General features: G+C 38.1%; 1 protein-coding gene across 11 annotated transcripts in view; it reads left to right on the top strand.

Annotated features, from left to right (window-relative positions):
• GRIP1 (glutamate receptor interacting protein 1) overlaps positions 1-27,608 on the top strand; it is a 310,822-nt gene that overhangs the window by 71,820 nt on the left and 211,394 nt on the right. For 8 of the 11 annotated variants that reach the window (XM_015627686.3, XM_033514246.1, XM_015627682.3 and 5 more), the window contains exon 1: positions 21,518-22,034. The exons of the other annotated variants lie outside the window; for them this stretch is intronic. In XM_015627686.3, the coding sequence (XP_015483172.1) occupies positions 21,902-22,034 (133 nt within the window). In that variant the 5' untranslated portion in view covers positions 21,518-21,901. Of the gene's footprint in view, positions 1-21,517; positions 22,035-27,608 lie in introns of those variants that run through there. 11 annotated transcript variants of the gene reach the window in all.

Here is a 27,608-nt window from a genome sequence, read left to right as displayed (position 1 = left end):
AGGAAAATTTTGTTAGCCAGTCCTAACCAAGCCATGGATTAGTGTTTCTCATTGTTATTGTTGTTTCTTGAAGAAATTGTTGCAGGACCTAGACTCACTGGAAGGGAGCTCTCTGTCTTTGGGAATACTTAGCCAAGAACCTCACTCCAAAACTTAGACCTCTCACATTGCAAATTTATAATATTTAACGAAAACTTGGAATAATTTCTTTAGAAATAGAAATATTCAAATTCCTAATAGAAAAAAAAATCTCATATATTGACTTAGTTGATATTTATTTGGACTGTTTTGTCACACAGTTTTGCTCACAGGATATGGTTTTTAGCTGAAAGTTTTAAGATGAAGGAGGTAAGGTCCTTCACTGACCTTTGCTTTGTGTTCACTTCTGCCTCATGCACTGTACTGTTAGAGAGGTCTTGTCGAGGGAGGGTGTTCAGTGGAAAGCTGAAAGCACAGGAAAAAATCTCTGCAAGATGGAAGTACAGATTCATTTTTTTCCAGAGCCAGCAGCACAGCACTGTATTTCTTGTAGGCAGTGTCATCACAGGTCTGCTAGTCCCCAGCTTCCCAGTGCCTCCATCCTCTGCCATCCTCTAGAAAGTCTGGTAGCTGATTACCAGGTGCAGTAATAATGCTCAACAGAGCATTATTATCCTGTTCCTGAGACAGCAGGGCTAGAAGTCTTCTCTTGGCATGTATCAGACATGAAAAACAGAACCAAAATGTAAACAGTTAGGAAGGAGAGAGGCTCATGGATAGAGACTCCAGGTTCAGATTTGTTTTAGGTGTTCATCATTCAGATGCTGGTCAAAGCCAAATAATGGAAAAAAACTTTGAAGTACCTGTCTCAACAATATCTCGAGTTGGAAAGTTATGCACTCCTCTGTTTCTCTGAGATGTGTCCAAAAATGACAAATGCCTGAAGAATTATTGAGTAGTTCTTCCTTCTCTGAGTAAGCTCAGACAATCCTAGTGTGACAGAGGTTCCTGTGGTTAATATCCAGTCCTTAACTGGGGTTCAGTCTGACACAGACCAGTGTTGCCCTGCTGCCCATGGTGCAGCTCAGCACAGGTGATGGAGCCTGCCCTCTCTGCTCATTGTGATGAGCATTGCTTGTGATGCTGCTTTCTTCATTCGTGTGGATGCCCTGCTGGTCTTACAGAGCAGGAGTTGGGGAAGAAAAGAAAATTAATCTCCTTCAAAGACAACAGTGAAAATTACTTGAGATCTGCATTGGATAGCCTTGATGGAGCTTTAGGAAGAAATAAGTCTGCTCAAGAGGATGTGGAAATGGACCCTTCTTACAAAGAGTAGGTTGAATCACACATGTCAGCTGCAGCAGCAGCAGAGAAAAAGAAGAGAAAATCAATTTAATATTGTAGGTTTCAATGTTCCTTCCAAAATAAGTACAGTCTAATGATAGAGAATGTTTTCAAGTGGCAGATGGCCGCATTAAAGCTACAGCTGTGCCATCATTTTGGAATTTCTATAAGGCACACATGAAGAGCGGACAGCTGCCTATAGCGTGGGTGCTAGACCCTCTTAGGAAAGCTTATTTTTAACTTAGATCTACTCCCTGACTTGGTTCGTGGCTTGATGTCCTGGGCTGCTTTCCCAGGTCAGCAAAAGGAGCAGTGTAGAGATGGTGGGACAGGAGCTGTAGAGGCTGTGTGGGGAGAGGGAAGGCAGAGCTGGGGCTGCTTGCCCTGAGCTTGACACTGGCAGGGGCATCTCTGGAGTCAGGAGGCTTGGTTCAGGAGGAGTTGGGAGCCAGTGTCTCATGCCAAAGAGAGTTGGGGTGCTCAGCAGCATCTCCCAGTCCCTGCTGGGTTTGTATTAGCATGCCTAACCTTTAACTTGAAAATAAAAGCACAGACATGTGTCTGTCTGTCCACATCATGAAAGGGATCTGAAGATTTAGAGACAGAGATGCAGTTTTCTTGGGCTCCAAGCAGCTGTTTCAGAAAAAAATAGAAAACAGAAAAATTATTATTTCAGAAGCAATGTTCTCTTAATGGTCACAGTTGTTGCAATATCTGGAATATTTGCAGAGATATTAGAATTGGACTATGTACATTTAACTAGCTCATAAGAGAAGGAAATGTAGTTTGTGCTTCTTGTGTATGATCTACCATGAGTCTTCTTGGGGAAAAAAAATACATGCAAAAATAAAATTAAGGTAATAAGGAAAGGAAGAGGATTTTTCTTGTTAGAAAGTTGTGTCAGCACACAGACGTGTGTGTGTATTTTAAAATCTGAGTATTGGGGTTAGGGGAAAATACACACACGAGACATGGTAGAAAGCAGAAACCAGAGACAGTGGGGGAATCGACAATGCAAGACAGGAGCTGTGGGTTGAAAGGGGAGCTGGCAGGAAGAGCAGGTGCTGAAGGAGGCTGCTGAAACACCATTTCTCTGAAAGAACCTTTGGCTTCTTTCCTTTGTAGAAGCAAAGTAAAATGTTCACTAGCTCTTCTCCATTCCTGCTGGTTTCTGCTGGGATATTTAACCTCTCTCCATGGGAAAGAAAATCAGCTATTGAAAACAGGATGGGCAATTTCAGGATTAAAAGTGATTTTAGAAGAGAAGAAAGATTTTTGGATGATAATGAAAAGGTAAAGAGGAGAGGGGAGAAAGAAAAAAGGCAAGAATGCAGGAGAAGTCGTCTGTAAGTCGAGAAAAAGTCAAGTGGGAAAACAGCACTAAGCAGCACAGAGAGATTTCATATATGAAGAGTTACACAGAATTTTTGGAGTGGTGATTAAGAAGACAACTGGAGACTATGATAATTAAAATAAGTTTTCTAAACTTGACAAAATCACATTTTCCAACACTTGCAGATGATGTTTGTGTTTGAGTGTGTTTGTAATTAATAGGGTTACTTTTAGTGATTTATTTTTTCTAGCCTCTTGGGTAACTTTTAGTTTTTTCTTGCCTTTTGAATACACCAAATGGCTAGGCATTTATTTTGATGTTATTCAGGGCCTTTTATTATTTTCCATGCAAAATGTTCTGGGTTGTTTAAAATATACCTTTCAGTGATTTTGAACTTTCAAGTGTTTGAAGTTGTTAGAATAGCACTGCAGAATATAAAAACTGATGGATCAAGATTCTTACGTTTGAGAAATGAGAACAGCAAATCCTCTGATGTGTTTCCTACCTCTGTAGTGCAGTGCTCTACACAAAGACTTCTGCCTGGTGACACTTCTGGTTTTACCCTTAGAAAGTAGAGTTAGTAGTCTGTGCAGTTTATTGAAATTTTCTAGCTCTAAGTAATCCACCTAAGTTTTACAGCTCTTAATTTAATCCAACTACTGTTTTTGTATCTCTCCTGGTCTAGTAACAAGTTTAGCGTGAGAACTCATAAATTAACAAAGCTATATAATTGAAGTGTGTTAAAGGCAATGTTCAGAAGAGAAGTGGTATTAACCTAATCCCTTTCCTAAGTCGGTGTATCAGAATCCTGCATGTCTCTTAAATACAGTATTTTATGGGATCAGATTGCAACAATTTTTCCAGCAGCAATTACCTTGAGTTTCTTTTTTGCTAAGGAATATACTTTAAAAATTAAGGAAGTCATTGGTAGTACCCATTTGCAACAAGCTGGTTAGGAAACTAATTTGATTAGAATAGGCAGTGTAAAAAAAGGAGATTTTACTTTTTTCAAATGCACAAAGTTACAAATGTATAAAATCTTCAAAAGCTCCCCACCCAATCAAGCAGCATTTACATGAGAAGTATCATTATTGACAAAGACTGCTGTCTGACTGTGTGCCTTGTTCTGTCAGTACCTAAATGTCATGTTCAGACAGCGCATAAAATGTTGTGACAATTTCTGCTTTTCCCAGAAGACACGCAGTTCCATAAAAATCCTACCCCTGGAACTTTGCACCTGCAAACAGTAGGTTTCCTTTGTAAATTGAAGCAGAAATTTCTTTTCTTGTAGGTAACCATTCATACTGGAGAGAATCCCTGTCAAACATCTCGGCATTTCTCTCAATTTGGCACGTTGAGAATAATGTAATTTTTTGAACTCCTGAGAGCCGCGTTGTTCTCTTGTACCAATAGTTTAAAATTTTTCTAACAGGATGCCAGTTGGTTTTGAAGGATAAAGCTTCCAGCAATGATTGCTGAAAAAGTACAGAGTATAAAATTATAATTTTTTTCCCCAATTTTCCTATTATTTAGGAGGGTTAACTGTTCTTTTTTTCTGCCATTAAATTATTACTGAGGTCAATACTTTGATTATAGTAATGATGAGATCTTTAGCTTGAATGTAGGGAAGTGAGAGGAAAATGACTCACTTCTAGTGTATATATAGTTTCATCCAAGGTTTAGAATTTTTATTCCTATTGCACATGCATTTGTTCTTGTTTCCTGGGTAACAGCATGTTTTACAAACTCAGATTTTTACTGTGGTAGAAGTAAGAAAAGCTAATCACAGATAAGTATATAGCTATCAAAATCTTACTAAATCTTAAGCTTTTAAAATCTAAATTTCATATTTCAGTAAAATGTCTGCATATACATGTCTTTACATATATGTATATAGGTTCTGGAAGATAAAGGCATATATACTTGATTAAATTGTAGCAGAATTGCTAATTTATTTGATTTTATACCTACACACTTTCAAGATTAAAGATCTCCCTTTATTCTCTGCGGGTGGTATGTATATATGCATACTTTATGTAGCTGAATCACCAAATATACTAAGAATTACTCTAAAATGAAATGTGTATATATAGTTATAAAAGTAGATGGTTTATATTCAGGTTGAGATTTCAGGCTTCTCAGAATGTAAGCATTCTATTGTTTTCTGCCTATATGAAAATAAGATTTTTTTCTTGGGAAGCTTGTGAGATGCATCTAAATAACTTTATTCACTGAGTATGGGAACTGTCTGGACTATTCTTTGAACTATAATGTTGAAAGACTTTTACAGCTTTAATTTGGGGAAGGGCAATCTTGCCTTTTAAAAGAGTTATGAAAAAATAGTCGACTGGCCAACATTTCATGTGGTAATCATGTTTTTTTCTTACACAAAATATGTCAAAAAATATACATCTTGATAATGCAATATTTATTTTTTCAAGCTGACAAAATCAGTCACATTAAGTAATTGTTATTACTGTGGTCTCTCCTGCCAGTAGTGCATTAATGTAAGCAGTTCCAACCAAGCTCTTTTATTTTTCAACAGCTTTTTTATAGTGAAGAGAAAGCACTATGTCTGCATCTTAAAGGAAATTTGTGTTGGTGTAAAGTTTTAATAGAGCATTTTTATTTTGAATTTGCACATTCAAAATAATCTCCAGGTTTGAGAGAGGAAATCACAGAATTTTGATTTTATAGTATCTTCAGTTCTTTTGTCAGAAGGTATCAGCTTAAGGTTTAGTTCTTGTCAATGCGCTGCAAGCATCATCACTGCTCTCTAAACTCTGTGAGATATGGAAAATAAGGCTGTATGATCATCCTTCCAATGTAAAATTAGTTTTAGAAAGCTTATAGGTGATCAGCTGAAGGATCTTTTTTCCTGCCTTGAATATTTTTGGATTATCCAAGTAAATTCCCTGTGTGATATAACCAATCTCCCTTTGTCTTTTGTGCCTTAAAGGCCATGAAAGTTAAAAAGGGCTTTTAAAAGTGATTGTGCACCATGTATTTCCTCTCTCACTACAGACTGTCAGCTCAGCACTCAGAGAGGATTCCAGTTTTGGCTGTCAGCGAAGTGTCTGAGAGCCTCTCTGGGAATTGCAGATGGCCTAAGGAAGTATTTGAAAATGGTATTTTATATGCTGCCTATTGTAACAGTCTCCCCTATAATTTTCCCCTTGTTTTCCATGCAGTTTGATATATAAGATTAATTTCTGAATGCTATTACTATCAAATTTCTAAGTATGCAATATACAATATTTGTTTATATTTATAACCCATTAGCTAAAATGAATGAAGCACTGTTCATGCAAAAGGGAGAAAGCTCATGCTCTGCCTGAATATTTATTAGTGCCTTTCAGTCTTGAGAACTGCTGAAAAAAATAGCTGGAATGAACCTCTGGAGGTTGTATAGTTGGTCTCCTAACCCAAGGCACTATCTTTGTCATTCCTCGCAGACACTGTAGAAGAATTGAAAAATTTAGGTAGGAAGGAACTTCTGGTGGTTGCCTGGTCCAGCCTGCTGTTCAAGGCAGGGCCACCTTTGAAGCTGGGTCAAGTTGCTTAGGGCCCCCATTCAGCTGAATTTTGAATAACTTTGAGGATGGTAAGTCTTCTCTGAGAAACGTGCTCAGAAAAGTATTTCCACGCCTCCATGATTTTTTTTCCTCTCTTCTATCTAATTAGAATAATTTGAGTTTCACTTTCTCTAACTTATATCTGTAGTCTTTTGTCCTTCCACTGAATCTCTGAAAAGAGCCTGGCTCACTCTTCTCCAGAATCTTTAAAACAGCACTTTTATTTCCCTTAGTCTTTTTCTGAAGGTTGGAAACCAAGCAGACTCAGCCTCTCTGCATACACTGCAGGCTCCATCCTTTCATCACTGCCATGGCCCTCCACTGGGCTGGCTTTAGAATGTCTCTGTCCTGGAGTGCTCCAGGTGAGACAAAACGCTGCACATGCTCTCTCTCAAGTGCTGAATTGTGGTGAAGGACCATTCCACTTTACCTGCTGTCTGTGCTGATTCAGCCCAGTATGGAGTTGGTTTTCATTTCTACAAGGATGCACTGCAGGCTGATGTGCAATGTGTTGTCAGCCAGGGCCCCCCACTCCTTTTCAGTAGAGCTGCTTTTCTTTCCAGTTGGTGCCTGTGCTGCAGGTCTTGGCATTTGCTTTAGTTGAATTTCTTGGGGTTTCTGTCAGATCATCCCACTGCCCTTATCTGCTAAATGTTTTATCTTCCACCTGAATCTTCCAGACATTTCTGTAGAAAATGGAAAATAGATTTTCTTTCTTTTTCATGGTCTCTGATGTTTCTGTGTATTCTGTTTCCACTTCAGTCCTCTCTGCTTCTCTTTATTTCTTATTCTGATTAAATTTTACAGATCTTTAATCCATGCACACTTTTTAAAAAAAAACACAATTCTGACATCTTAAATGTGGACAGAAAGATCCAGTTCAGACCTTACCAGTGTAGGAGAGCAAAGAAACAACCCTGTGTGCCACAATGCTCTTAAATATATCTGTATGATTGAGTAGTTTACCATAGTGGGTGTTGTGGAGCTGGGTTTAACTATTGAATGATTGTGGTAACCAGATGCTTTTCAGGATAATACCTACCTAATCACTTGTTCTTCATCCCCAGGTTATATAGTTGCATATTCCTGCTTATTGGAATATCTTGCATTTCTCCTTACTGAAAGACATCTTGTTTCTTTCAGATGATTACTTCAGTCTGTTTATTTTCTGTTCTAATCTGCTCATCCAGAGTGCTTGCATTTGGTCTAAGATTGGTGATGTCTTGGGATTTATTCGTGACCTAGATAGATAAAAATGGAAATTGCACATAAAGGATTGCATATGCATAATATATAGAAAGTAAAATATTGAGTAGCAGTGGATCCACATCTTCCAAATAATTTCTTTTCTGTTTGGACTCAGTATAGCTTTCCAATCAGTTTTGCATTCACCCTGACATAGGCAAACTTTCTTTAAGAGAGTGACATATATTGAATAGTTGTGAGAATATTTAGTTAGCACATATGACATCTGTTGTGCTCTGTCTACATGGTTTGCTGTCTTGCTGCTAATTTGACATTATTTAATCATGAGAGATCAGGTTGGCTGTTTGGTTTTTTTCCAGGCGTTGTTTGTTGATTTATTGTTTAAATGTTCTGTTTAATTTTTTCATCTCAGTATTTTCTTGAATGAAAGTTTAATACAAATCATATAAAGATCTTCCTCTCCATCCCTCTGCCTGCTTTAAGACCAAAGTTGACCTTTTCTAGTCATCTCCATGAGTTCTCAAAGATGACAACTAGTGGCTTTGAGACTCCAGAATCATAACAAGCCTGGATACCACATCTCCAGTTGCACTACCGAGGAAAATCTTCCTCATGCAAATGTAGTGGAATTACCAGCAGCTGCTGAGATTTTGTCCAGTAGTCACATGTCTTACATGAAAGTGCCATGGGCTCTTTAAATACTCACAGATGACTGATCCTTTATTTTAGATCCACTTTGAAACTACTGGAAGAATCTGACTCATACTGGCTGTAACTGTGACTGGGAAGAAGAAATTAATTCTCTTTGTGCTTAATGGATGTTGATGTGCCCGTTAAAAATAAATACACATGAGTTTGAAAGAAGGTCCTCACGTGGCTTGAATATTGCGTTTCTTCACTTGCGGTCAGGCTATTTGCATAATTTAAACATTGTTTGGCATAAATTTTTAAGCAAATGTACACAGACATTAGCATAACCCCGTTTCTAAATGACCCCCTGCAACTCCATGCAGCCAGTTTAATACTGATTCAAGTACTGTGCCTTTATCTTCTGGCACATTCACTATCTACTGACTTGCTGAGAGTGTAAAAAAAATCCTCAAAAGTGTTTTCATTTGGTGAATACTGTGTGTAACTCCTGGAGTTTGTGGTGTTGTGGTATTTGGCCCTTTGAACTCAGACTGCCATTGTAGGGGCAAAAGAGTATGAATGAGTGAGAAAAGGAAAGATGTTGGTAGGATGAGCCAATGATTAACCCATATGCATTACTTCATTGTTTCAAGGTGCTGGAACTCTTTGTAATTCTATGAACCACTGTGATCATAGAAAAATTTGTGTTGAAAGGAACCTTAAAGGCCATCTAGTCCATCCTGTCCCCATTTCTGCCATGGGCAGGAACATTTTCAACTAGATAACATTGCTCAGAGCCCTGTCCAATGGACCTTTAATGTTTCCAGGGATGGGGCATCCACCTCCTCTTTGGGCAACCTGTGCTGATGCTTCACCACGAGCATTATAAAAAACTTGTTCCATATAGCTAATCTAAATCGCCCCTCTTTCAGTTAAAAACCATTGCCTGTTGTCCTATTGCATCAGGCTCTGCTAAGAAGTCTGTCTGTATCTTTCTTATTGGCCCACTTCAATCCTGAAAGGCAGCAATGAGATCTTCTTGGAAGTGGTTGGCTCAAAGTCAGCAGTACTCTACCCAGAGTGAAAGGGCAGTTCTACTGCCTCAGTTATGAGCTGTTGTCTCACAGAAATATGGAATATTTTTTTGCCTTGTATTTTGTAAATGGGCTTGTATTTTGGTTTTCTTGTGTTTTTCTCCTCCCCCTGTTTAGAAATACAGAGTTTTTGGAAATGTTAGCTCACTCTATAGGTTAGCTCTCACTGCACGAACTTTGAAAGATTCTCAGACTTGATCAGCTGAACAATATTGCCAATATAGGAATTCAAAATACTGTACATAGAAAAGGGAAAAATAAGGAGAAGGATAAATTCAAAGAGTTAGTGGTGAAGGGTCTGATTTCATTTGCATTTTGTCTTTTGACTTGAAGGATGTCTTTAAATTACACTTTCAAGATTGCCTCTTAAATCTTGTCTGCCTTAAACTTGTACTTGAACTACAAGTTGAAATTCTCATTTACTTTAGTCCAGCAGCTAGTTTTAAAGCAGCTTATGAAATATTAATAGGCACACAATGCCTTCAACAATGTAGTTTTCAGAAACAATGCTGCCAGCCTAATATTCAGTGTCACGTTTTCCCTTTCACCTCTTGGAAGTGGAATCAGAGGGGATTCTGGGAAGATTGACTGCATTGGCAGATAGAACCCATCTCATTAAATTGAATTTAAACCCTTGCTTGATGAGCTTAAACCTGATTCATAATTTTTTATCTTTCCCTCAAGAGGTTATTGAATCCACTAGGTAAAATAAAGGACATAAATATTCATAAATCAATCATGTGTTCCCATTAGTATGTACTTGATTTAAACCCAACTGGTCTACATACTATTAAGGAACATAGTCTAGTGTTCCTAAATCAGAGAATCAGACCTTTTCCAAAATTAGTGACGGAAATTCTTCCATTCCTATGTTCATTTGGAAAAAAAAAAAAAAAAAAAAAAAAAAAAAAAAAAAAAAAAAAAAAAAGGCACTGTAGCCGGCATCAATTCTTTGTGCAAATAGAAGAATTTAGAAAATAGAAATTGTGCAAATTCTTTGTGTGAAAGGATTGATGTATCTTAAAGCCAGGTGTACAAGTTGGATTTTTTTCCTCCAACTCTTGCAGGCTTTGGTTTTGCAGATATCTGCCAAGTGTTAGCTTTTGGATTCATGAGTAACAGTTGATGACATCAAGGATGTGAGCTGCAAAAGACAGGGTCTTTCATGCTGCCATTTCCTTTTGGTTGTCATAAAGTAACCACTAAAAGCTTGCATCTGACAAATACCTATCCTTCTAAGTCATAAAATCATTGGATGGTTTGGGTTGGAAGGGACCTTAAAGATGATCTAGTTCCAACTCTCCACCATGGGCAGGAATGTCTTCCCCTAGATAAGGTTTCCAGAGCCTCATCCAATCTCAAACATTTGCAGGGATAGGGCATCAACTTCAGACAGTGGAAGTTTTCCCACTGGCTTCAGCAGATGCCAGTATTCAGAGAAGGCATTTTTAAAAGTAAGAGTAAACAAAATAAAAGAATTAACACAGTGACCAAGAGAGAATCTGGTCGAGATATTTTGCATTTTAAATCCAAAATCAAACTATGTACAATTTAGATGGAAGCTGTGTCTGTTCCTGGGCGTGGTGGCATGAAGCTCAATTTTAATTTTTTTGCAGAGTCTTTCTGATTTCAAAGTCATTCTATCCCTGTGGAGAATCAGTTATTGGGATAGGTGTTGGTGAGGTGTGGACATGGTGGATCTTCCAGAAGAGAATCATTTGAGACAAAAAAAAAAAAAGAACATACTTAGAAGCAACCAAGCAGTACTACGAATTAACTTTTGTTTGCTTTTTATTTTCTTTTTTTCTTTTAGGATGCAAAATGCTTATTTTTCAACTTCTTTGTTTATTTACAGTAGTTTGAAACTCATTAGAGATCCTAAGTCCTTTTCAGAGTTTTGCAATTCTTATTCAGTTAGTCTTCTTGGTAATTGGACTGAAAAAAATGTTATTTGATGTATTCAATAAGATTTGAAGTGGTAATGAATCATTATGTCTTGGAACCGAACAGGATTTTTTTTAGGTAACTAAATCATTAATAAAGGTTCATTGTTGTACCTTTTATATTTGGCCGTACTCTGGTGTGGAGTATCAAATGCAGTAGGAGTATCAGAAAACAATAGCTATCCCTTAAGAAAACAGCATTGGAATTTTTCCTTTACTTTTCCCTTTAAAATAAACATCAAAGTAGATTCAGCCCACATGAAAAATCCTGATGAATTGATGCCTGTCTTCTGTAACATTTCATCAAACTTTCACACAAGGCCATCTATTTTCACTGGCTTCACAAACAGAAAACGTTTGGTTTTCACAGTGTATTAGAAAAATAGCATACAGGTTTACTTTTTATGTTTTGACTGTAAAAATAATTCTAGGAGTACTACATATATAAAATATTAGCTTCATTGTCTCAGCATTTTTAATTTCAAAATGGAATTTTTCATGACGGTTCAGACATATGGTTCATTAATGCACTTTTAGTGACTCAGTTTGTAAAGTCACTGTAAAGTGAAATCGGAGTAAATGTGACCTAACTTTGCAATTCTGCAAAATGTGTAACAAAGGGACTAGCAAATTAAGTGACTTCATCCATCTGTGGAATATTTCAAGGTCACACCTTTATTGGCTACAAGATTTCTAACTAAAAAGACAGAGGATGACAGTACTTACAGTTTGATAATGTTTGCTTACTAAGCGTGAAATGAAATTTAACAGTGCAGCATGTCTACATTTGTAAATTTATTGTGGTTGTTTAGACTTCTTGGAAAATGAAATGTCAAGCTACTGCTCTTGGCTTCCGGGATGTGATTTTTAGGCCCAGCAGAAAAGTTAACTTTGTAAACTTTTCTTCTTTAAATGAGTGTGACTTTAATTTTTTAATGTATTTCTTAAGCAAAACTAAACTCGTGGCATGACTGCATCTGAAGTTAGGATGTGGCAATACCAGCGCAGCTGAGGGTATCTGATGCAGCAGCTGCTGATTTTCATGGTCCTTGCTACCACCAGGCATCATGTTCAGCTCAGTGGGACAGTGAGAGATGTTTACCTCTTATAAGATTACTAGATTGACATCCTATATCATAGCAGTACAAAAATTGTGTCATCTACACCTGAATAGGTAGTGCATGAAGTAATTTGCAGGAAAGACAGCTCCAAGAGTAGAGATTAGGATGGTCAGTTGTAAATACCTGAGACACCTTTTTTTTAAGGGATTGAACTCAGACCTAAGGAGATTTTCTTTAAGGAGAAAGAAGAATTGCAGAATAGTTTTGTAGTTAATATAAATAAAAGGCTTTTAATTGTCAGTCAGTACCATGTGATAGTCTGCACAAAATGGTATAAAACCAGGCAGAATGCATGAGCGTGTCTATTGAATTGTTCTAGTGCTTCTGAGCAAAATGTTAATGGTTGGGTAATCCAAATACCAATAATTAACAAGTCAGTTTGTAAAATACACATGCTGCCTGAATTTGCTTCTTTTAGAGTGATAGATGTATTCTGAGCATCTAAAACAATGAAAAGGTTTCTTGGGATATTTGCAGTAGTTACAAAATTGTTTGGGATAGTGAAGTTTTAGCTGTGTCAGTTTTGCACAGTAACTGATAATGATTTAACTGGTGTGGTGTAAAATTTCCCTAGTATTTTCTTTTATTATTTTGTTAGTGTTGGTGAAAACAGGTCTCCGAGTATCTTGGTCTCTTGAATCTTGAGGGGATTAATGACAAACTGCCACTTCACGTATGTGTTAGGAAATAAGAAATTTGCTCTGAGCAGTATATTAATTTTCTATGACTAATAATTAACAGAGACGAATGCTATGTATTTCTTGATATGCACATTTTTCCTCATGTGACCAAATATATCATACCGTACAAAAACTCCAGGAGTTGTGAATTCCCACATCACAATCTGTGTATCAAGACAGAAGCAATGCCTGAAGGTATGGATTATACTGAAGAGCACGGGGCAGAGTGTGAGGATGAAAATGATTGTTAATAAGTGTTGTAAAGTGGATGTGTTAGGGTTGGCTTCTTGAGAACAGCTTGAAAAGCATTTGTATTTACCATTGATGAAGAGTGCCATGGGAGAAGAATGAAGTAAATCCTGGTATACAAAGCATCACTAACGAGAAGTTTGAAAAATCAGACTACGTTGTCTCTGCTGAGTGTCACGGAATGTAAAATCCAAGTAACCTTTTGTTCAGGAGCTATCAGCTTTCAAAGAGAAGAAACCTCAATTATTCTGTTGCTTCTGAAATGTATGCTGAGGTCAAGGATCTCATAGTCTTTACAAGTAAAATCAGAATTTTTTGTTATGGCCTTTATTATTACCCTGTAAAGAGTGCAACACTGAACAAGTGATTATATTTAGTCCCACAATTTTATATGGCAAAGTTGTTACTGAAAGAGTGAATTTACAGCAGAAAATGTCAAACTGTATAGCAGAAGTAAATGAGATTCAGAAGCCTAGGATGTGATGCTTGCTTTTATTTTTTTGTTTTGTTTTGTTTTGGTTTTTGTTTGGGTTTTTTTTACTCTCTTTGGTTTGCTTCTTAACATTCAAACACAGGAAGGCTGTCCTCGTGGAGGACAGAGCAGACAATTTTGAAGTCTGTGCATTTGCTTTGTCTGTATTTTCCTTTGTTAACATCTTAGGAGCAGCATTAAGCAGATTTTCTCTCTTTTTTTTTTTTTTTTTCCTTTTAATTTTTCTTTTTTCTCTTCCCCTGGATGGAAAAAGCTGGACTTGAACTAGGAAACAAATTACAAGCTGAACAGCAGAACCTGTTCTGTGCCCTTGGAATGGGAACAGAAGGGAAGTGAAACCTCATACATAAAGAGGTGTCAGCAGCTCTCATTTCCCAAACTGCGGTTTGGCGTGAGAGAGATGAAGTACCGCACTAATGTTCAATGGGCCTTGCTATTGAGGGCTGGTGGATGGAAACCTCGATCCTTCAGTGCTGTGGACATGTACTTGGGCCTCATTACTGTGAGGTTACATGTGAAGTTGTCCTTTTTGCCTTTCAAGTCTCTTTATTGTTCTCTTTACTGTATGCTTTGCAGTTTCAGATGGTTTAAAGACAACAGGAATTACTTAAAACTGGACATGGAGAGTGTTGAGAGAGAAGGAGAAGGGTTAATCCATCTGAAGAACTGGATACTTCATTGCAATCATGTTGGCCTGTGCCTCTAGGGCAGTGGACTCCAGATGGATGATTTAATTTGCATATATATTTACATAGTCATTTCTTGTAAATTCATGTGATCATAATGAGGAATTTCTCTGTAGTAGTCTTTTCTAGACAATTAAGCAGAATTTTCTTCTTGTCAGAGCTCACCTGCAATAAAATATTTCTATTTATCTACTACATCTTGACCCTGATAAAATGTGGAGCTCAGGACATAGCTCAACTTTCTGTATGCCTGTGGTTTTTTATCCCAGAGGTACTTCTCCATTACTTCAATTTCACAGTTACTTCCAGATTTTTCATATTTTTCCCTTCCGATTTCTTTCCCGTTGCCCATCTTTTATTACTTCTAACTGCTGTTTTAGTTTATTAATTATTTAAATAAATAAATTCATAAATAATAATTTATTTATTTATTAATTCAGTCAGTAAATTACAGACGTTTCTTGTTGCAATAATTGGTTCATCAGAGAAATGTAAAATATATGACTGGTGGATGTTTTCAATAATGAAATATAACAAGGTGTTTACTGCTCTTCTAAACTAAATATTGGTAAGACAAGAGGGGGAAAGCAGAAAGTCTCTTGCATGAACTCTTACATGTAAAGAGATGTTGAATATTGATTCTCCTGTGACTTATCTTGAATCTCACACAATGTATTTAAAGAGGTCTTCCATTGTCAATTAACTGTGAAATCCCACTTTCTGCAACTTTGTTTGATGGCACACTATATCTCCTGTGGTCTGCAGCCTAAGAAAATATTTTGATGCTTTTGTTCTAAGAATTTCATTTAATGTATTAGGTTGGTATTTTTGTTCTGGCCAGCTGTAATTTCATAAATTAATTATTCATGCTTTCCAGTGCTCTATGTGCATTTTAATTATTGTTTAGAGTTGAAATGTACAGTTGTTGAAAAATCAAAAATTAGGGAAATATAACGGCTTTTTACTCAGGGAGGAGTAAAAACAATATCCAAATTCTAAACCACTTCTTCATATGTATTTCATAGTTGATTTGAGATACCCTTTGTGCATAAAACAGACACATGATGCAAAATCTTGGTAGTGTTCCCTCTAGCCATTTGCTACATTCCTTTAGAAAGATGAAAACACCTTTAATTCAGACTTTCCAAAGAGCTGTGTTCTAGTTTTAGTATTTTAAATTTCAGTCTACTGCTTTAACCCTGAAGGGGTTTTACGAATGGTTGAAATAGTTCTCTGCTTAGCTTTTCTTGTAGAATGATTATTGGTGTCACAAAACATTAAGGAAATTCAAATCTTTTTTGTACTTAATTTTACCTGAGCAGTATTTCCTTGGTGGTGGTAAAGTTAGCATATTTGTATATTCTAATTAGTCACTTACTTAAAGCCAAATAGGTTAGAAAGACAAAAAAAAAATAGAACGTATGCAAACGGCTTTAGCTGAATTGAAGGGAGGAAAAAAAGTGTCTTTTTCCCTGAAGCATACATTCTGCATGAAATTCAACTTGACAAGTGACCCTTTCAAAACAGCACCACAAAGATTTCTCGGCATTCTCCATATATGAGAGGCAGCATTCTGGTATTGTACACACAAGCAGTCCCCCAGTCCCCTCTAAATGAAAGTAGCCTCTTCTTCTGTCCTTTGTGTTCTTTTTTACCCTCATCCCTGTGTTGGCATTCACATTTCTGAGCACACTCTTATGTGAGAAAATTTTGCAAAAAAGCAAAACCACTGGGGATGTTAATACAAAATAACATATATGATAAAATACAGTAAGGAACTCAAGTTCTTTATTTCAAAGTGTTGAAAATGTGTGTGTTCACTTGTAAAAAAAAAACGAAAAAAGAGGTAAAAGAAAAAATATTTGACAGTTAACTTTATTTACAACTAGGTGACGCAAACGCTGAACTACAACTCTCAAGTCTTGCATTAATTTAGGACCAGAAGACAAAAATGTTCCATAATTCTGTGTGAGCAGTTAATAATAAGAATGTATGACTTGTGCAACTGAATGTAATGCATTAAAATCTGAGCAAACTGATAATTTAACAGTGTATAACAAGTATCAGATCTTAAAAGTAGCAGTAGCGGATCAGCAGTATTTTATCACCATCCAGTTCTCCTGGAGCAGCATTCTAGAGAGAATGCACTGGTTATCCTGCATGTATATAAACTGTCAAATGGGAGAGATGTACAGTGTAATACTGAGTATGTCCCATGCCTTCAATGCTCTTTTTAGATGTCTTTAAGAAGAGAACAAAACTTGTGTTCAGAATCTGGCTTGACAACGGGGTCTCGGGTGGGGCAGTGGTACCTCAGGGGCTGTTGGGCTGCTGCTAGGTACTCCTCACACACAATATTGGCTTTGTGCACAGCACTGCTTCTGCATATATGGGCCATATGTTGTTATAGCGTGTAATAGATTGTTGATTACAGGAATTTTATCATTTTCAAATTGATAAGCTCACATTTTGCACCAAGATACTTAGGGCAAGGAGTGGAAAATTGCAGCCTTGACATGAGCAATTATCACGGTTGAACAAACATCACTTGAAAAACTAGAAAGTCAGGAAAGATGATACTGTAAGATAAATAAGGGGAATAGTTCTTTCGTTAATTATTGCTGGTCTTCAAAACAATGACAGCAGATTATCAAAGACATCCCTCAGCTGAAGGAGAACTGGAGAAGAAATGATTGGTTGTTCTCTTTGAGGTCTGCTGTTCCTTTATGCTTAGGGGTTTGAGGGAGGTGGGAAAAAACCTCTCTCATCTACTCAGCTAGCCTCCAAGAGCTGTTTATATTAATCTTAATTTTTGTATTGTCCATGTAAAATTCTGTAGTTTTTTTTCCACAAGAGTAACCTGAAGCAGGTAGATCTCTGCAACTGCCATTCTGTGCGCTCTTACATCATTGCCTCCCAGTCAGGGACATTCATTCCCCCAGCAGAAGACTTTTAGGGGCTGCCCAGAGAAGCAGAGGGAGATACAGGAGAGTTCATATGTCTAAAATGTTCTGCTTTTAAACACTGAAACATACTGATTAACAGGGTGCAAAATACCTGCCCCAAACTGTTAATATTTGGTGCGCATTCCATTCTGTATTTATGATGCAACACATTAGAGAGTCTTGCTTCATATACAGGCTCTGGTTTCAAAGCATCATGTTTGCAAGTCCACTCAAATGGAAATACTTGTTAAATATTTACTACCTTAGTGTCTTATCCTTGGATACCAAGATGTTTTTCCTGCTGCTTTTCCCAAATACTGGGAAAAGTGCTGTAGAAAATAAGTCTGTCATTTGTGAAAGTTTACCTTGATAACTGTATAGCTAATTTTGTGAAAATAAAATATTGAATGCAGATATTTCACATGATGAGAAACCTAATCTTTGCTCTGTGTGGGGTATAAAGACAAGTCTAGAAAATTATCCATGGCTGCAAAAGCATTTATGCTTCAGTTCAACTTTTCAAAATGGACTGTCTTATTTATGTGGGTTTTATTATTGCTATGAAGTCTTTTCCAGTAAGTCACTGACAGGAGATTGACCCAGTTTGATGGAGCTTCTCCTTAACTTAAACATATTAATTATCATAATGGAGTATGCAAATATCATCTAATCAGTGCCACATGGCAAAATTTTTGTTATGCCAATCATGCTGGAGACAGCACGACAGTCCTTGCTTCTTCTAAGAAGTCCACTTGGAAATGGTAATAGAATGTTTGCTTTGATTGGAGTAGGCAGAAAGGATGAGCCAAAGAGCTTCAGACATATTTACATTGCAACTTTCTGTTGTGGCATTAAAACACCAGAAAATTGATTCTCCAAATTCTGGTTCAGAGACAACTTCAGAATATAAACCAACAGCTAATTTTATGCCCTCTGGGTATAATTATCCTATTCTCTTTGTCATTAAGGATGAAACTCATTGTCATCTCCGATGTTTTGCATTTTAAAAATTTGAAAGCCAGTGTTTGTTTCTTTCTCTTCTTGTCCTGTACAATCAATATGCCTTTCTGAAACTGCTGTATACCTCTATTAGTTTCTGCTTTTTTATTTCTTTTCAAGCAGAAGGTTGCAAGAACCATGTTCATGTTCATTAAGAAATGAGTTCTTCTTCACAAGAAGCTGCAGAAGGGTGAATCCTGAATAATGGGGAAAGCTGTAGTTAGCCTGTTTATTTGTGGTTTTTTTCTAACTACTGTGTTTATGAAACTGAGTTCTCTGTGTACACCTTTGAAAGTAGGGCTATGATTAAATATTTACAGGTATGGCATGAGGAGTAGCTAATGAATGTCTCCAGTATTTTCAGCAAACAGTAACAGTGGTATGTAATGCATATGAAACAAAAGTTTTGTTCAGAAGTCTTACTAGTATAGTAAAGCACTTAATGCTCCAACTTGTATTGATATATAACAACAATGTCCTCAGTTAAGGGGGAATGTGGAGAATACCACAGTATTTTAGTTCAGAGAAAATCTAGTCAAAAGCTTAGCTTGCTCTATGTTTTTTTTCAAAAAGTATGTAAAAATTCTGAAGTTATGTGTGTCTGCTGTTTGCATTCACGTAAAAGGAAACGAGTACATGATTTACATGCTGGCAGGATTGTCAGTTTGTGTGTTAGAAACCGTGGGGCTGCTTCTGCATCTTGGGTGTAGGAGATGGAGCCCAGTGTTTGTAGGGAGCAGTAGGTGGTGGGATAGAGTGAAGTGCAGCAGAGCTTGGAGCCCCTCTGCTTATCTGGGGAGAGCTTGTGCTTCCCCTCAGCTGCTTCGTACTTTACACACAACATAGGTGGGAGCTATTGCCATGAGCACTGGCCAGTAATACCATTTTGTGCATTGTTTTTTTGCTTTACTATAGAAGCCATATAGCTGTGTGATGCACCTCAGGAGCATGGGAAAGATGGGGAAGTCCATTGCACAAGGTAATAATGTACTTTCCAAAGCTCAAAATTTGCCCAAGCTTACATCGGTTCTCTCTAGAAAGTGGTCGGGTAGTTGATGTCCTGCACCTGCTGCTTGTGCTGCTACTTCAGAGCATTTGGTTGCTCTCTTATCTGCTTATTTGCTTATGTTTCTTGTTATGGAGAGGACCAAAGTCTCTCTGGGATGTGCTGAGGACTAGGGAAGCTGCTTCTGCTGCTGCATGTTTAGTAACAGAGGCACTGGAAAAGGTTGTATTTACTTAATAAAAACCAAGTGTGTCTGCTTGATTTCAGATTTGAGCTTTCATTTAGAAGACAGTTTAAAAACCAGAAAGTTTAACATTTTCTCCTTTTTTAAAAAACTTTGTAATTTTTAATTGAACTTAATTTAACTTCATGGAGCAGTGATGGCTGCAAGACTTCTGTCTTGACTGTTTCTGACACCTGCAAACACCTTTTCCACATCTGTTGGGGAGAGTCCTCAATGGGGCAACAAACCAGCATTTCCCTCCCTGAGAAGAGAGAGTGCTGCCTCTGCTGTAGGCTACATCTTTGGTTTTCATGTTTTGTGACAGTAATGTTTTTGCTGCTTGGTGGCAGAGCACAGAAGAGATGCAAGTTGAAACCTTTAAAACATACAGTGATCCCTTCCTAAAGTCCATAGGTGAAGTTTTATTGGCTTGTTTATTTTTGGTAATATGCCTGTGATATTCCTCTAAGGTCTTTACCATTTGAAAGTTGAAAGCTGTGTGATAAAAACAGACTTGTAATGAAACACAACCTCCTTATAGAAGTTTCACTAAAAATAGTTCTGGTGGTGCCCTGGGGGTGTTCATCAGCTAGCGACAGCGGCTGCATTTTCACAGCAGGAAAAGCAGGGCTGGTGAGGTCAAGGAGGATGAGTCTGTATCCCTGTGGGGAGCTTGGCAGGAGCATCCAGGGGTTTTTGAGCTTTTACAGGTAAAATGAATGTGGGTTTGTGACAATATTGTTTTAAAATACCTGGAAAGCTGAAAGAAGCGCAAAAGAATTCCTTTTCCATCTTTCAGTGTGTGTTTGTTTTAGGATCGTCAGGTATTAGGTCTAGCTGACCTTTACTTAAAACTTTCACGTTTCAAAACCAGAACATTCCAACTTAATATTGATCAATCTCTGCATACTTCTTTTGAAACAGAATTGCTAAGTTACAATCCTGGTTTTTGCTTTACTTCTTTTGTGCTTTTGAAAACAGTGCCCTGATTTACTCTTTGCAAAATGACTCACTGAAATGTCTGCATTTCCTAATCCCTACTCTGCGTGCTCTTCCTTTTCCAAATGATGAACCTGTAAAATCTGTTTTACAGGAAGATTTTCTGACTTCCTTATGCTCCTAAGTGCAAAATGGTATCTCTTGGGAGCCTGGATGCAAGTGACCATGTTCAGCACATAGTTTGACTGAGGTTACTGCTTGATCCCTGACTGGTGCCAACAGACAGGAGAGGTCCTGCTGGACTAGAGATTTCACTGGGCTTGCAGGAATGTGATTACAATAAAAAAGCCCTGACAGATGTCAGCGTGATAGGATTCGAGCAGTCACTGCTTTTGTTTTTGTGTGGGAGGGAAACTTCATCAGAAACACGGATGAAATTCCAGCCTTATCTTAGGGAATGCATGTGGGTTTCAGGCACGCAGCAAGAGAAGAGAGCCAGTGCCTTTTCAGGCTTTTTGCTTCTCTCACCGTGTGCAGAGGATAATCTGCTGCACCTTTATTTTAAAGTTTTTTGAACTCTGCTGGGATTTGAAATGAGTATTGTCATAGTGTGCTTGTGATGTCGCTTCCTTTGTTTGCCTATTGCCATATGCCCTGGCCAGCTCCATAGGAGACCTGTCTGGAGTGCCTTTTAATGTTTAGATCCAGCAGTGATTAGAATACACTAATGCCCAGTGGGTATATGTGTCATTTTTTAACAGCTGCCGAGCTTTCTCCCTGCTGCTCCAATTAACACATTCGGCGCACACTTGCCGGTGAGTGGGCTGTGTGTATGGATTAAACCACTTTGCTGTTTATTCATCCAGTGCATGAGATGCCAGAAATGGATCGGCGTGTTTCCTGTCCTTACAACAAATGAAATCAAACGTGCTCCTGAGCCCGTGCCCGGATAGATATGAGGGCAGCATTTAACTGCTGAATGGAAACCTGTTTTGCCTTGAGATATGGTTCAGTCCATTGACTAACATCTATCCCCGCCTCCCAGCCCCTCTTCAAATGATGGAGACACAGGATAGAGAGCTCTCAGTGCTGGGCTTCCCCTTGCTGGCAAGCAGGTCTCTTCAACTTTGTCCTCTGATGCTTTAATAACAGCTTGAAATCCTGAAATTCTCCTTTTGCTTCAATGCTTTCCTCCTTTATTTATTTTCAGGTTGAAATATTCCAGTCACTAGATTTGATAAAGTGTCTCTGTGTGTGTTGTCCCTTTTTTTTAAAAAAAAAGGGAAAACAATATGCTTCCTAGTCACAGCTGAGATAAGGGAGGGGTTGTTTGATGGTAGCGGAGCGGCTGGTGGGAGCTGCAGCTCTGCTCCAGAGCTTGATTCATGCTGGGACAGCTCTTTGTGAAGCACAGGGCAAAGGGGGCTGCTGGCTGGGGCTGTGAGTGAGGAAGGAGATGGAGCGCTTCTTGGGCTTTGTCAAGCAGATAAGAAGATCGAGAAGAAGAAAAGGCAAAAAGTACCGGCCAGAGGAGGATTACCACGAGGGCTATGAGGATGTGTACTATTATGCCTCAGAACATTTCCGAAGTAAGTATTTTGCATAACCTCGTTTTCCTTTGGCTGTGATAAATGTTATGTTCTTAAGATGCTTAAACTCCAAAAATGCAAGCGCTATTCCTCCCTTGATAGAACCTGAGCCTCATGTATGTATTAAAAGTCAGTTCCTGTGAGAGCTCTTTCCGTCTCTGCTGCCGATTAACAATACAAAGCATCTGAAGTGGCACAGAAGCTCACAAAGTAAAGAGGGTCTGTCTGCAGACCCTGGTGAGATTTCAGATGCAGTTAATCCAGTCTGACTGCTGGGAACCTTTTGTTAAAACGCTGTGTTGAGAGGTGAGTAGGGTGGCGGTAGCCCTTGTAAAGTGCCTTTGGAAGGCTGTGTGGATATTTTTAAAGCACTACAGAGGCAGTGAGCGCTCGTTTGTAAGTTGAAGTTGATGATTAATGTTTGGTATTGAGGTAGAGTCAGTTTACTAAGCCTCTGCTGTGACCTGGTCTTTTCAATAGTGAGTAAATTGGGTGGGCTGGTTCCTCGCTGCAGGTCCAGGACCACTCCTGGAGAATTAAGTGGGGATTTTTTTTGCTGGCACTCACGTGATGGCACTCAGCAGCTCTGCCAAAACCTAAATAAACTACCCACTCAGAAATCCCTGTGTGAACTGTATGCTCGACCCTGCAGCCTTCTTAGAGTTTGTCAGGCTTCAGAGCTGCTGGCCTGCCATGGTCTTCAGGAGGAGAGGATGTGCCCAGAGATGTCCCCAGGGAAGGTGGGAAGCAATGCTCAGCCCCTTCCTGGGGTCTTGTGCAGCACTGTCAGGGCGAGGTGGTGGCAGTGGAACCAGCCATGAGCAGAAATTGCCTGTTTCTGCTGTTTTGGCCACTGGTTTGGGACCTTTGCAGTGAAGCTGTGCCTTGTTGAGGTGCTGAAGTTTGATGCACTTTTTTGTTGTTCTGTACCATGTGAGTGGCTGTCAGTATTTTTTTTGCTTCATTTTCACTTTGCTGAAATACATCATGGTGTTGTTTGTTTTAAGACAGAATGATAAATGTGATTGTGCCTTACAGCACCAGAGAATTGCTGTCTTGTGGAACATTAGGAAACAAAAGAGTTGCTTTTATTGGCTTTCTCCCAGTGTGCCATGCTTGCCTATCTCCAAGAGAAATTGATGGAGGGTGCTTGGTTGTTTACTGGGCTGCTTCTTGATACAATTTTGTTTGTTTTTCATTTTTAAGCAAATTCATCATGCTGATAGTATTAAACTATGTAATTTATCTATGTAGTTAAGAGGGAGTTCTTGCAAAAAAAAAGACCTACTGGGGGGCAGTGCAGTCATAATGTGTAACATAGTGACATAAATTCTGCTACACAAAATCTACTACAGAAGAAGCAAAAAGTTTTAAATCTGTTAAGCACTGCAAAATTTGAAAATGATCTGTTTGTGAAAGCATGTAACTTTTTCTCACTTTAATATGTAAATCAAAATAACATGTCAAATCGGTATGTCAGAATATTTCCCTAGCTGATTGTTGTTGTTGAAGGTCCTTTAAAGAAGAAAGCAAAGCCCCTTCAAAAACTGTCAAATGTAATAGTGATTTCTTGAATGACAATTAATAAATTATTAACTCCTAACTTAATGTATGGCACTAAGATTGAGCCAAATATCTAATAGGTTTTTCCTTTTACTCTACTTAGAAAATAAAAGAATAATATACACTTCAGCTTGTGGAGGTCATAAGTATTTCAGACTGGATGAAATGTGTGTCAGATTTTGAAGTGCTGTTTACAGCAGTGTTCAAGTACTCAGATTGAATTGGACTCAGAATAGCACCCAGCCCTATGGAGGTGGATGCACAAAGAGTTAGCTACTTCTTGCAGTTACTTAAACCAAACAGTCACAGGAGATTTGAGCCATGCAGTCTTCATAGAGATATCATCCCAAGCACAGTTCCTCCTCAAGTGCTTTTGTCTGGTCTTTCCATGTGCTTTATGTGTTAGTTTTCCTCAGATAGGTGTGGTAGTTTCTTAAAGCAATGTGCAAAATCTGAAAAGAAGCTGCTGGTGCTACTACAAATGCTCTCTTCAAATTGAATTTCATGTATTTGGGACAATGAAATGTTTCATATTTAATTTAATTACGGTCTGGTGTTACACTGTTTACAGTACAAATTTAGAGTAATTGCAGTGCTTTTAATAGCCATTCCTTCTGCAGTCGTTTGCTTAGAAGAATGTGTGCTTGCAGGAAAGATTGTATTTATTGTTACGATTTTTAGAATATCAGAGCTAATGAAATCAAATGCCTATTGTTCATTCAACTGAATAGAGCTGGAGCTTTTTTAGATTTAGTTTCCTTTCTCTATGTTGTTAGGCATCCCTTCTCCATCATCATTTATGAGTTATATATCCAATTAGCCAGTACGTTTGAAGATTGTCTGAGACAATCACTTTATGAGCTTGTTATTCTCTCTCTCCCCCATTTGTAATACAGCTTAGAGTGTTGTACAGGGAGGCAGAATTAATGGAAAAATGCAGGAACTGCATTAGAATAACCGCAGGATCAAACAAAGACAACAAAGTTAAAAACAAAATAGGCCTCTGGGAATCACAGGAAAAAGGTGACTTTAGTTTGTCCTCAGCCCAGCTGTGCCTGGATATTCACATATTGTCACTCCCACTGTTTGGTATACTGTCTTTACTCCTCCAAAGCTTTACCATGGAAGGTGTTAGCTGTGATATTGGGACACAGCTGGATGAAGAGAACATGCAATGCTGCCTAAAGCTTCCCAAGTTAAAAAAGATACCCCAGCTCCTGAGGCAGATGTGTTTTTTCTTGGACATTTCATCCACTTGCGTTCAGTTAATGGATAACCTTATTTTAACATGCAACACCAGCTCTCCTATCTTTCTGAAGTGTCTGTGCTATGTAATGCTAGAAAAACTGAAGTAATAAAAGTGATTTTGGTACACAAGCATATACTGACATATACAGGCATCATACTCATTTCAGTGCAGCTTTGCAGTGTGAACATAGTGGGTGACGAAATTGCTACCCAACCTACTCAGACAAGTTGGTGCTTATTGTATAAACACTTAAAAAAGCATCATGCTTATCTTGAGCAGCATTACGGCACTGCCATTCAACCTATTCTTTACAATGAGGCTTTGCATGAAAAATGCCCTTACTATATTATTACAAAGACTGTTTGCAAACCATCAGGAATGCTGTGTAGCAGAACTTCCCAGAATGCTCCCAGAATGACATATCCTATTGCTGAAGTCAGGGTATTGTGCCAAGAGCTTTGAGTTTCAGCCTAGTCTTGAGTGGGAGTGTGGTTTTAAGGCATCATGGGACCCAGCCTGACTTGGTCACCTCTGACCAAAACAAGCACTTTTTCCCACACCCTAAAATAATTTCAGCAGTAAGTCTTTATTTTTCAAAATATTTGGAAGGATTTGCATTTCTTCTGACCTATTTTGGAACTTCACAGGTTTCATGAAACATGCAGGCCTAGAGGGGAAATGCATCTTGTTAAATTTTGCCTTATGTTACTTCTGGTGTCTGTGATCCATCTCCTGAGAGATCTTTTTTTCTCATTGGTGGTTCTTATGATGATGATGTTCTTCTCAACATGGTTCACAGCACAGTCTGTTGGCATAAAGATTTTAGTTTCTATGTAGATGCAATGGCAATATTAAGTAAGGATCAGAAAAAGCAATGTTTGAAGAATTCTGCTAGTAAACACCTACTAACCTGAAAGGTCCCATGATTTTACCCTTGACCTTAAAATGTTCCATTTAGTCACCAGGGTCCAATGAATAACTTTCTTCTATCCTTCATCAAGGCCTAGTGTATGTTGTGTAACAAGAGCATTGATATGTTAGACAAAGTAATCTGCCATAGTCTGCATCTGCAGTGTAGTCATGTATCATTTCCCTCTCTGCTGCCAGTTAATTATTTCATAATTCTGGTGTGAGAATCATCTGGTTCCTTAGTTAAGGACCATCAACCTCTTGAAATTTGTTCCCTAAATACATGTGATGGTCTTTCCATTGGTTTGTCCTTCTCCCTGCCTGTGTCATCACTAGAAAATGAGGGGAAGGTATTTGACTCCTAGTCTAACAAATAAGGTAAAAATGAAAAACTGAAGGTTTTATATGACTCAGAATTGAAAATGTCCTTTTCGTTGGCCAAAATCCGGGAATTAATAAAATTAATATCGTACATATGATATACTTCTTGGGATGGTATCAGCAGAAAAACTCCACTTAGGTGTTATTCTCCAACACAGCTCAATGTTATGGTGCAGAAACTCCTACGCCATAGCTGCCAAAATGTTAGGACTAAATGTCATTGCATTTCATACCCGAGATGGTTTTAAAGCTGTATTAAGTACATAAGACAAAACACCAAGGGGAGTGACATGCCTATGGTTTCTTAATACTGTGGTCAGTAGCAATATCATTCTTGTCAAGATTTTCTCCATTTTGTAAATTGGAACAAATAGTTCTTGTTTGCAGCAATCTCACTAATATGATTTGGGTTGCAGAAGAGTTAATAATTTTAAGAGTCATGTGGTGACAAGGGAATTGAGTATCTCTTGCTCAAGCTGCAGAGATGTTAATTGATCCTGAGGATGAGGAATGGAGGACAACTGCTTTTCATTTTACAATGATTGTGTGCTGCTAGTTTGCAGTTTAACTGGATGTACTTTAGTGTGGGGGTTGTTCTTCACCTATCACAGATCTTGTCATGTCAGTACAGTAAAATCTCAGCTTTCCTACAAACTGAAGTATTTGTTGATGTCTACGAGAAAAAAAAAGGCTTGGTAACCTGAATAGAGGATATCTCAGACTTTGAAAACACAATGAAAATAATATTTAAAAAAAATAACTAAAATTTATTGAAACATCTTATTTCCTTCATCTTAATAACTATTTTATGGTTGTTGGAATCTGGAGATTTCCATTAATGGACTATGGGTCCTTAGTATTTCTGCTTTCCATAAACCACTTTTTCCTGAGATCTGGATACCCCCAATGCCTCAGGTTCATCATGAGTGTGATGTCCAGACAGGCTCTGTCATCACAGGGCTACCTTACCATGTCAGTCTGCAAGCCAGCCACAGTGACAAAGGAAGCTGGTGTATTTGAGCTTTATTGCTGGGACAGGCAGTGTCAACTTCCCCATTCAGAATGAAACAACAGTGGTAGCAAGTGATGTTGTCTCTGCTTCCACTGCTAAGACTTCCGATGTGACAACTGCAATATTTTCCATTTTGGGTGAAATTCACACAGTCGTTAGATAAAGGTCTACCCACATGCTCTTTCTCTTGCTTTTTCATCTGCTTCAACACACATAGGTGTTAAAATTGTTAAAAAACTGTTGGGTTTTTTGTAAAATAATTGATCATTGCTTCTAGTGCAGTTTTATATTTCATGACAACCATCCTCTTGCAGAGACTCGCTAGACTTCTGTTGAGTTTTGTGTGTATTTTGGAGATGATTCCATTTATCTACCTTCTTGCTCATCACGGTTGCAAGTGACAGTCAGTGAAAGTGGAACCCAAGTGGAGGAGAAGAATTACATACAATCCTCCTTTTAT

Source organism: Parus major, chromosome 1A (assembly GCF_001522545.3).
Source record: "Parus major isolate Abel chromosome 1A, Parus_major1.1, whole genome shotgun sequence".
Lineage (NCBI taxonomy): Eukaryota > Metazoa > Chordata > Aves > Passeriformes > Paridae > Parus > Parus major.
The sequence above is the reverse complement of the archived record's forward strand: the minus strand, read 5'-3'. Positions and strand labels throughout refer to the sequence as shown.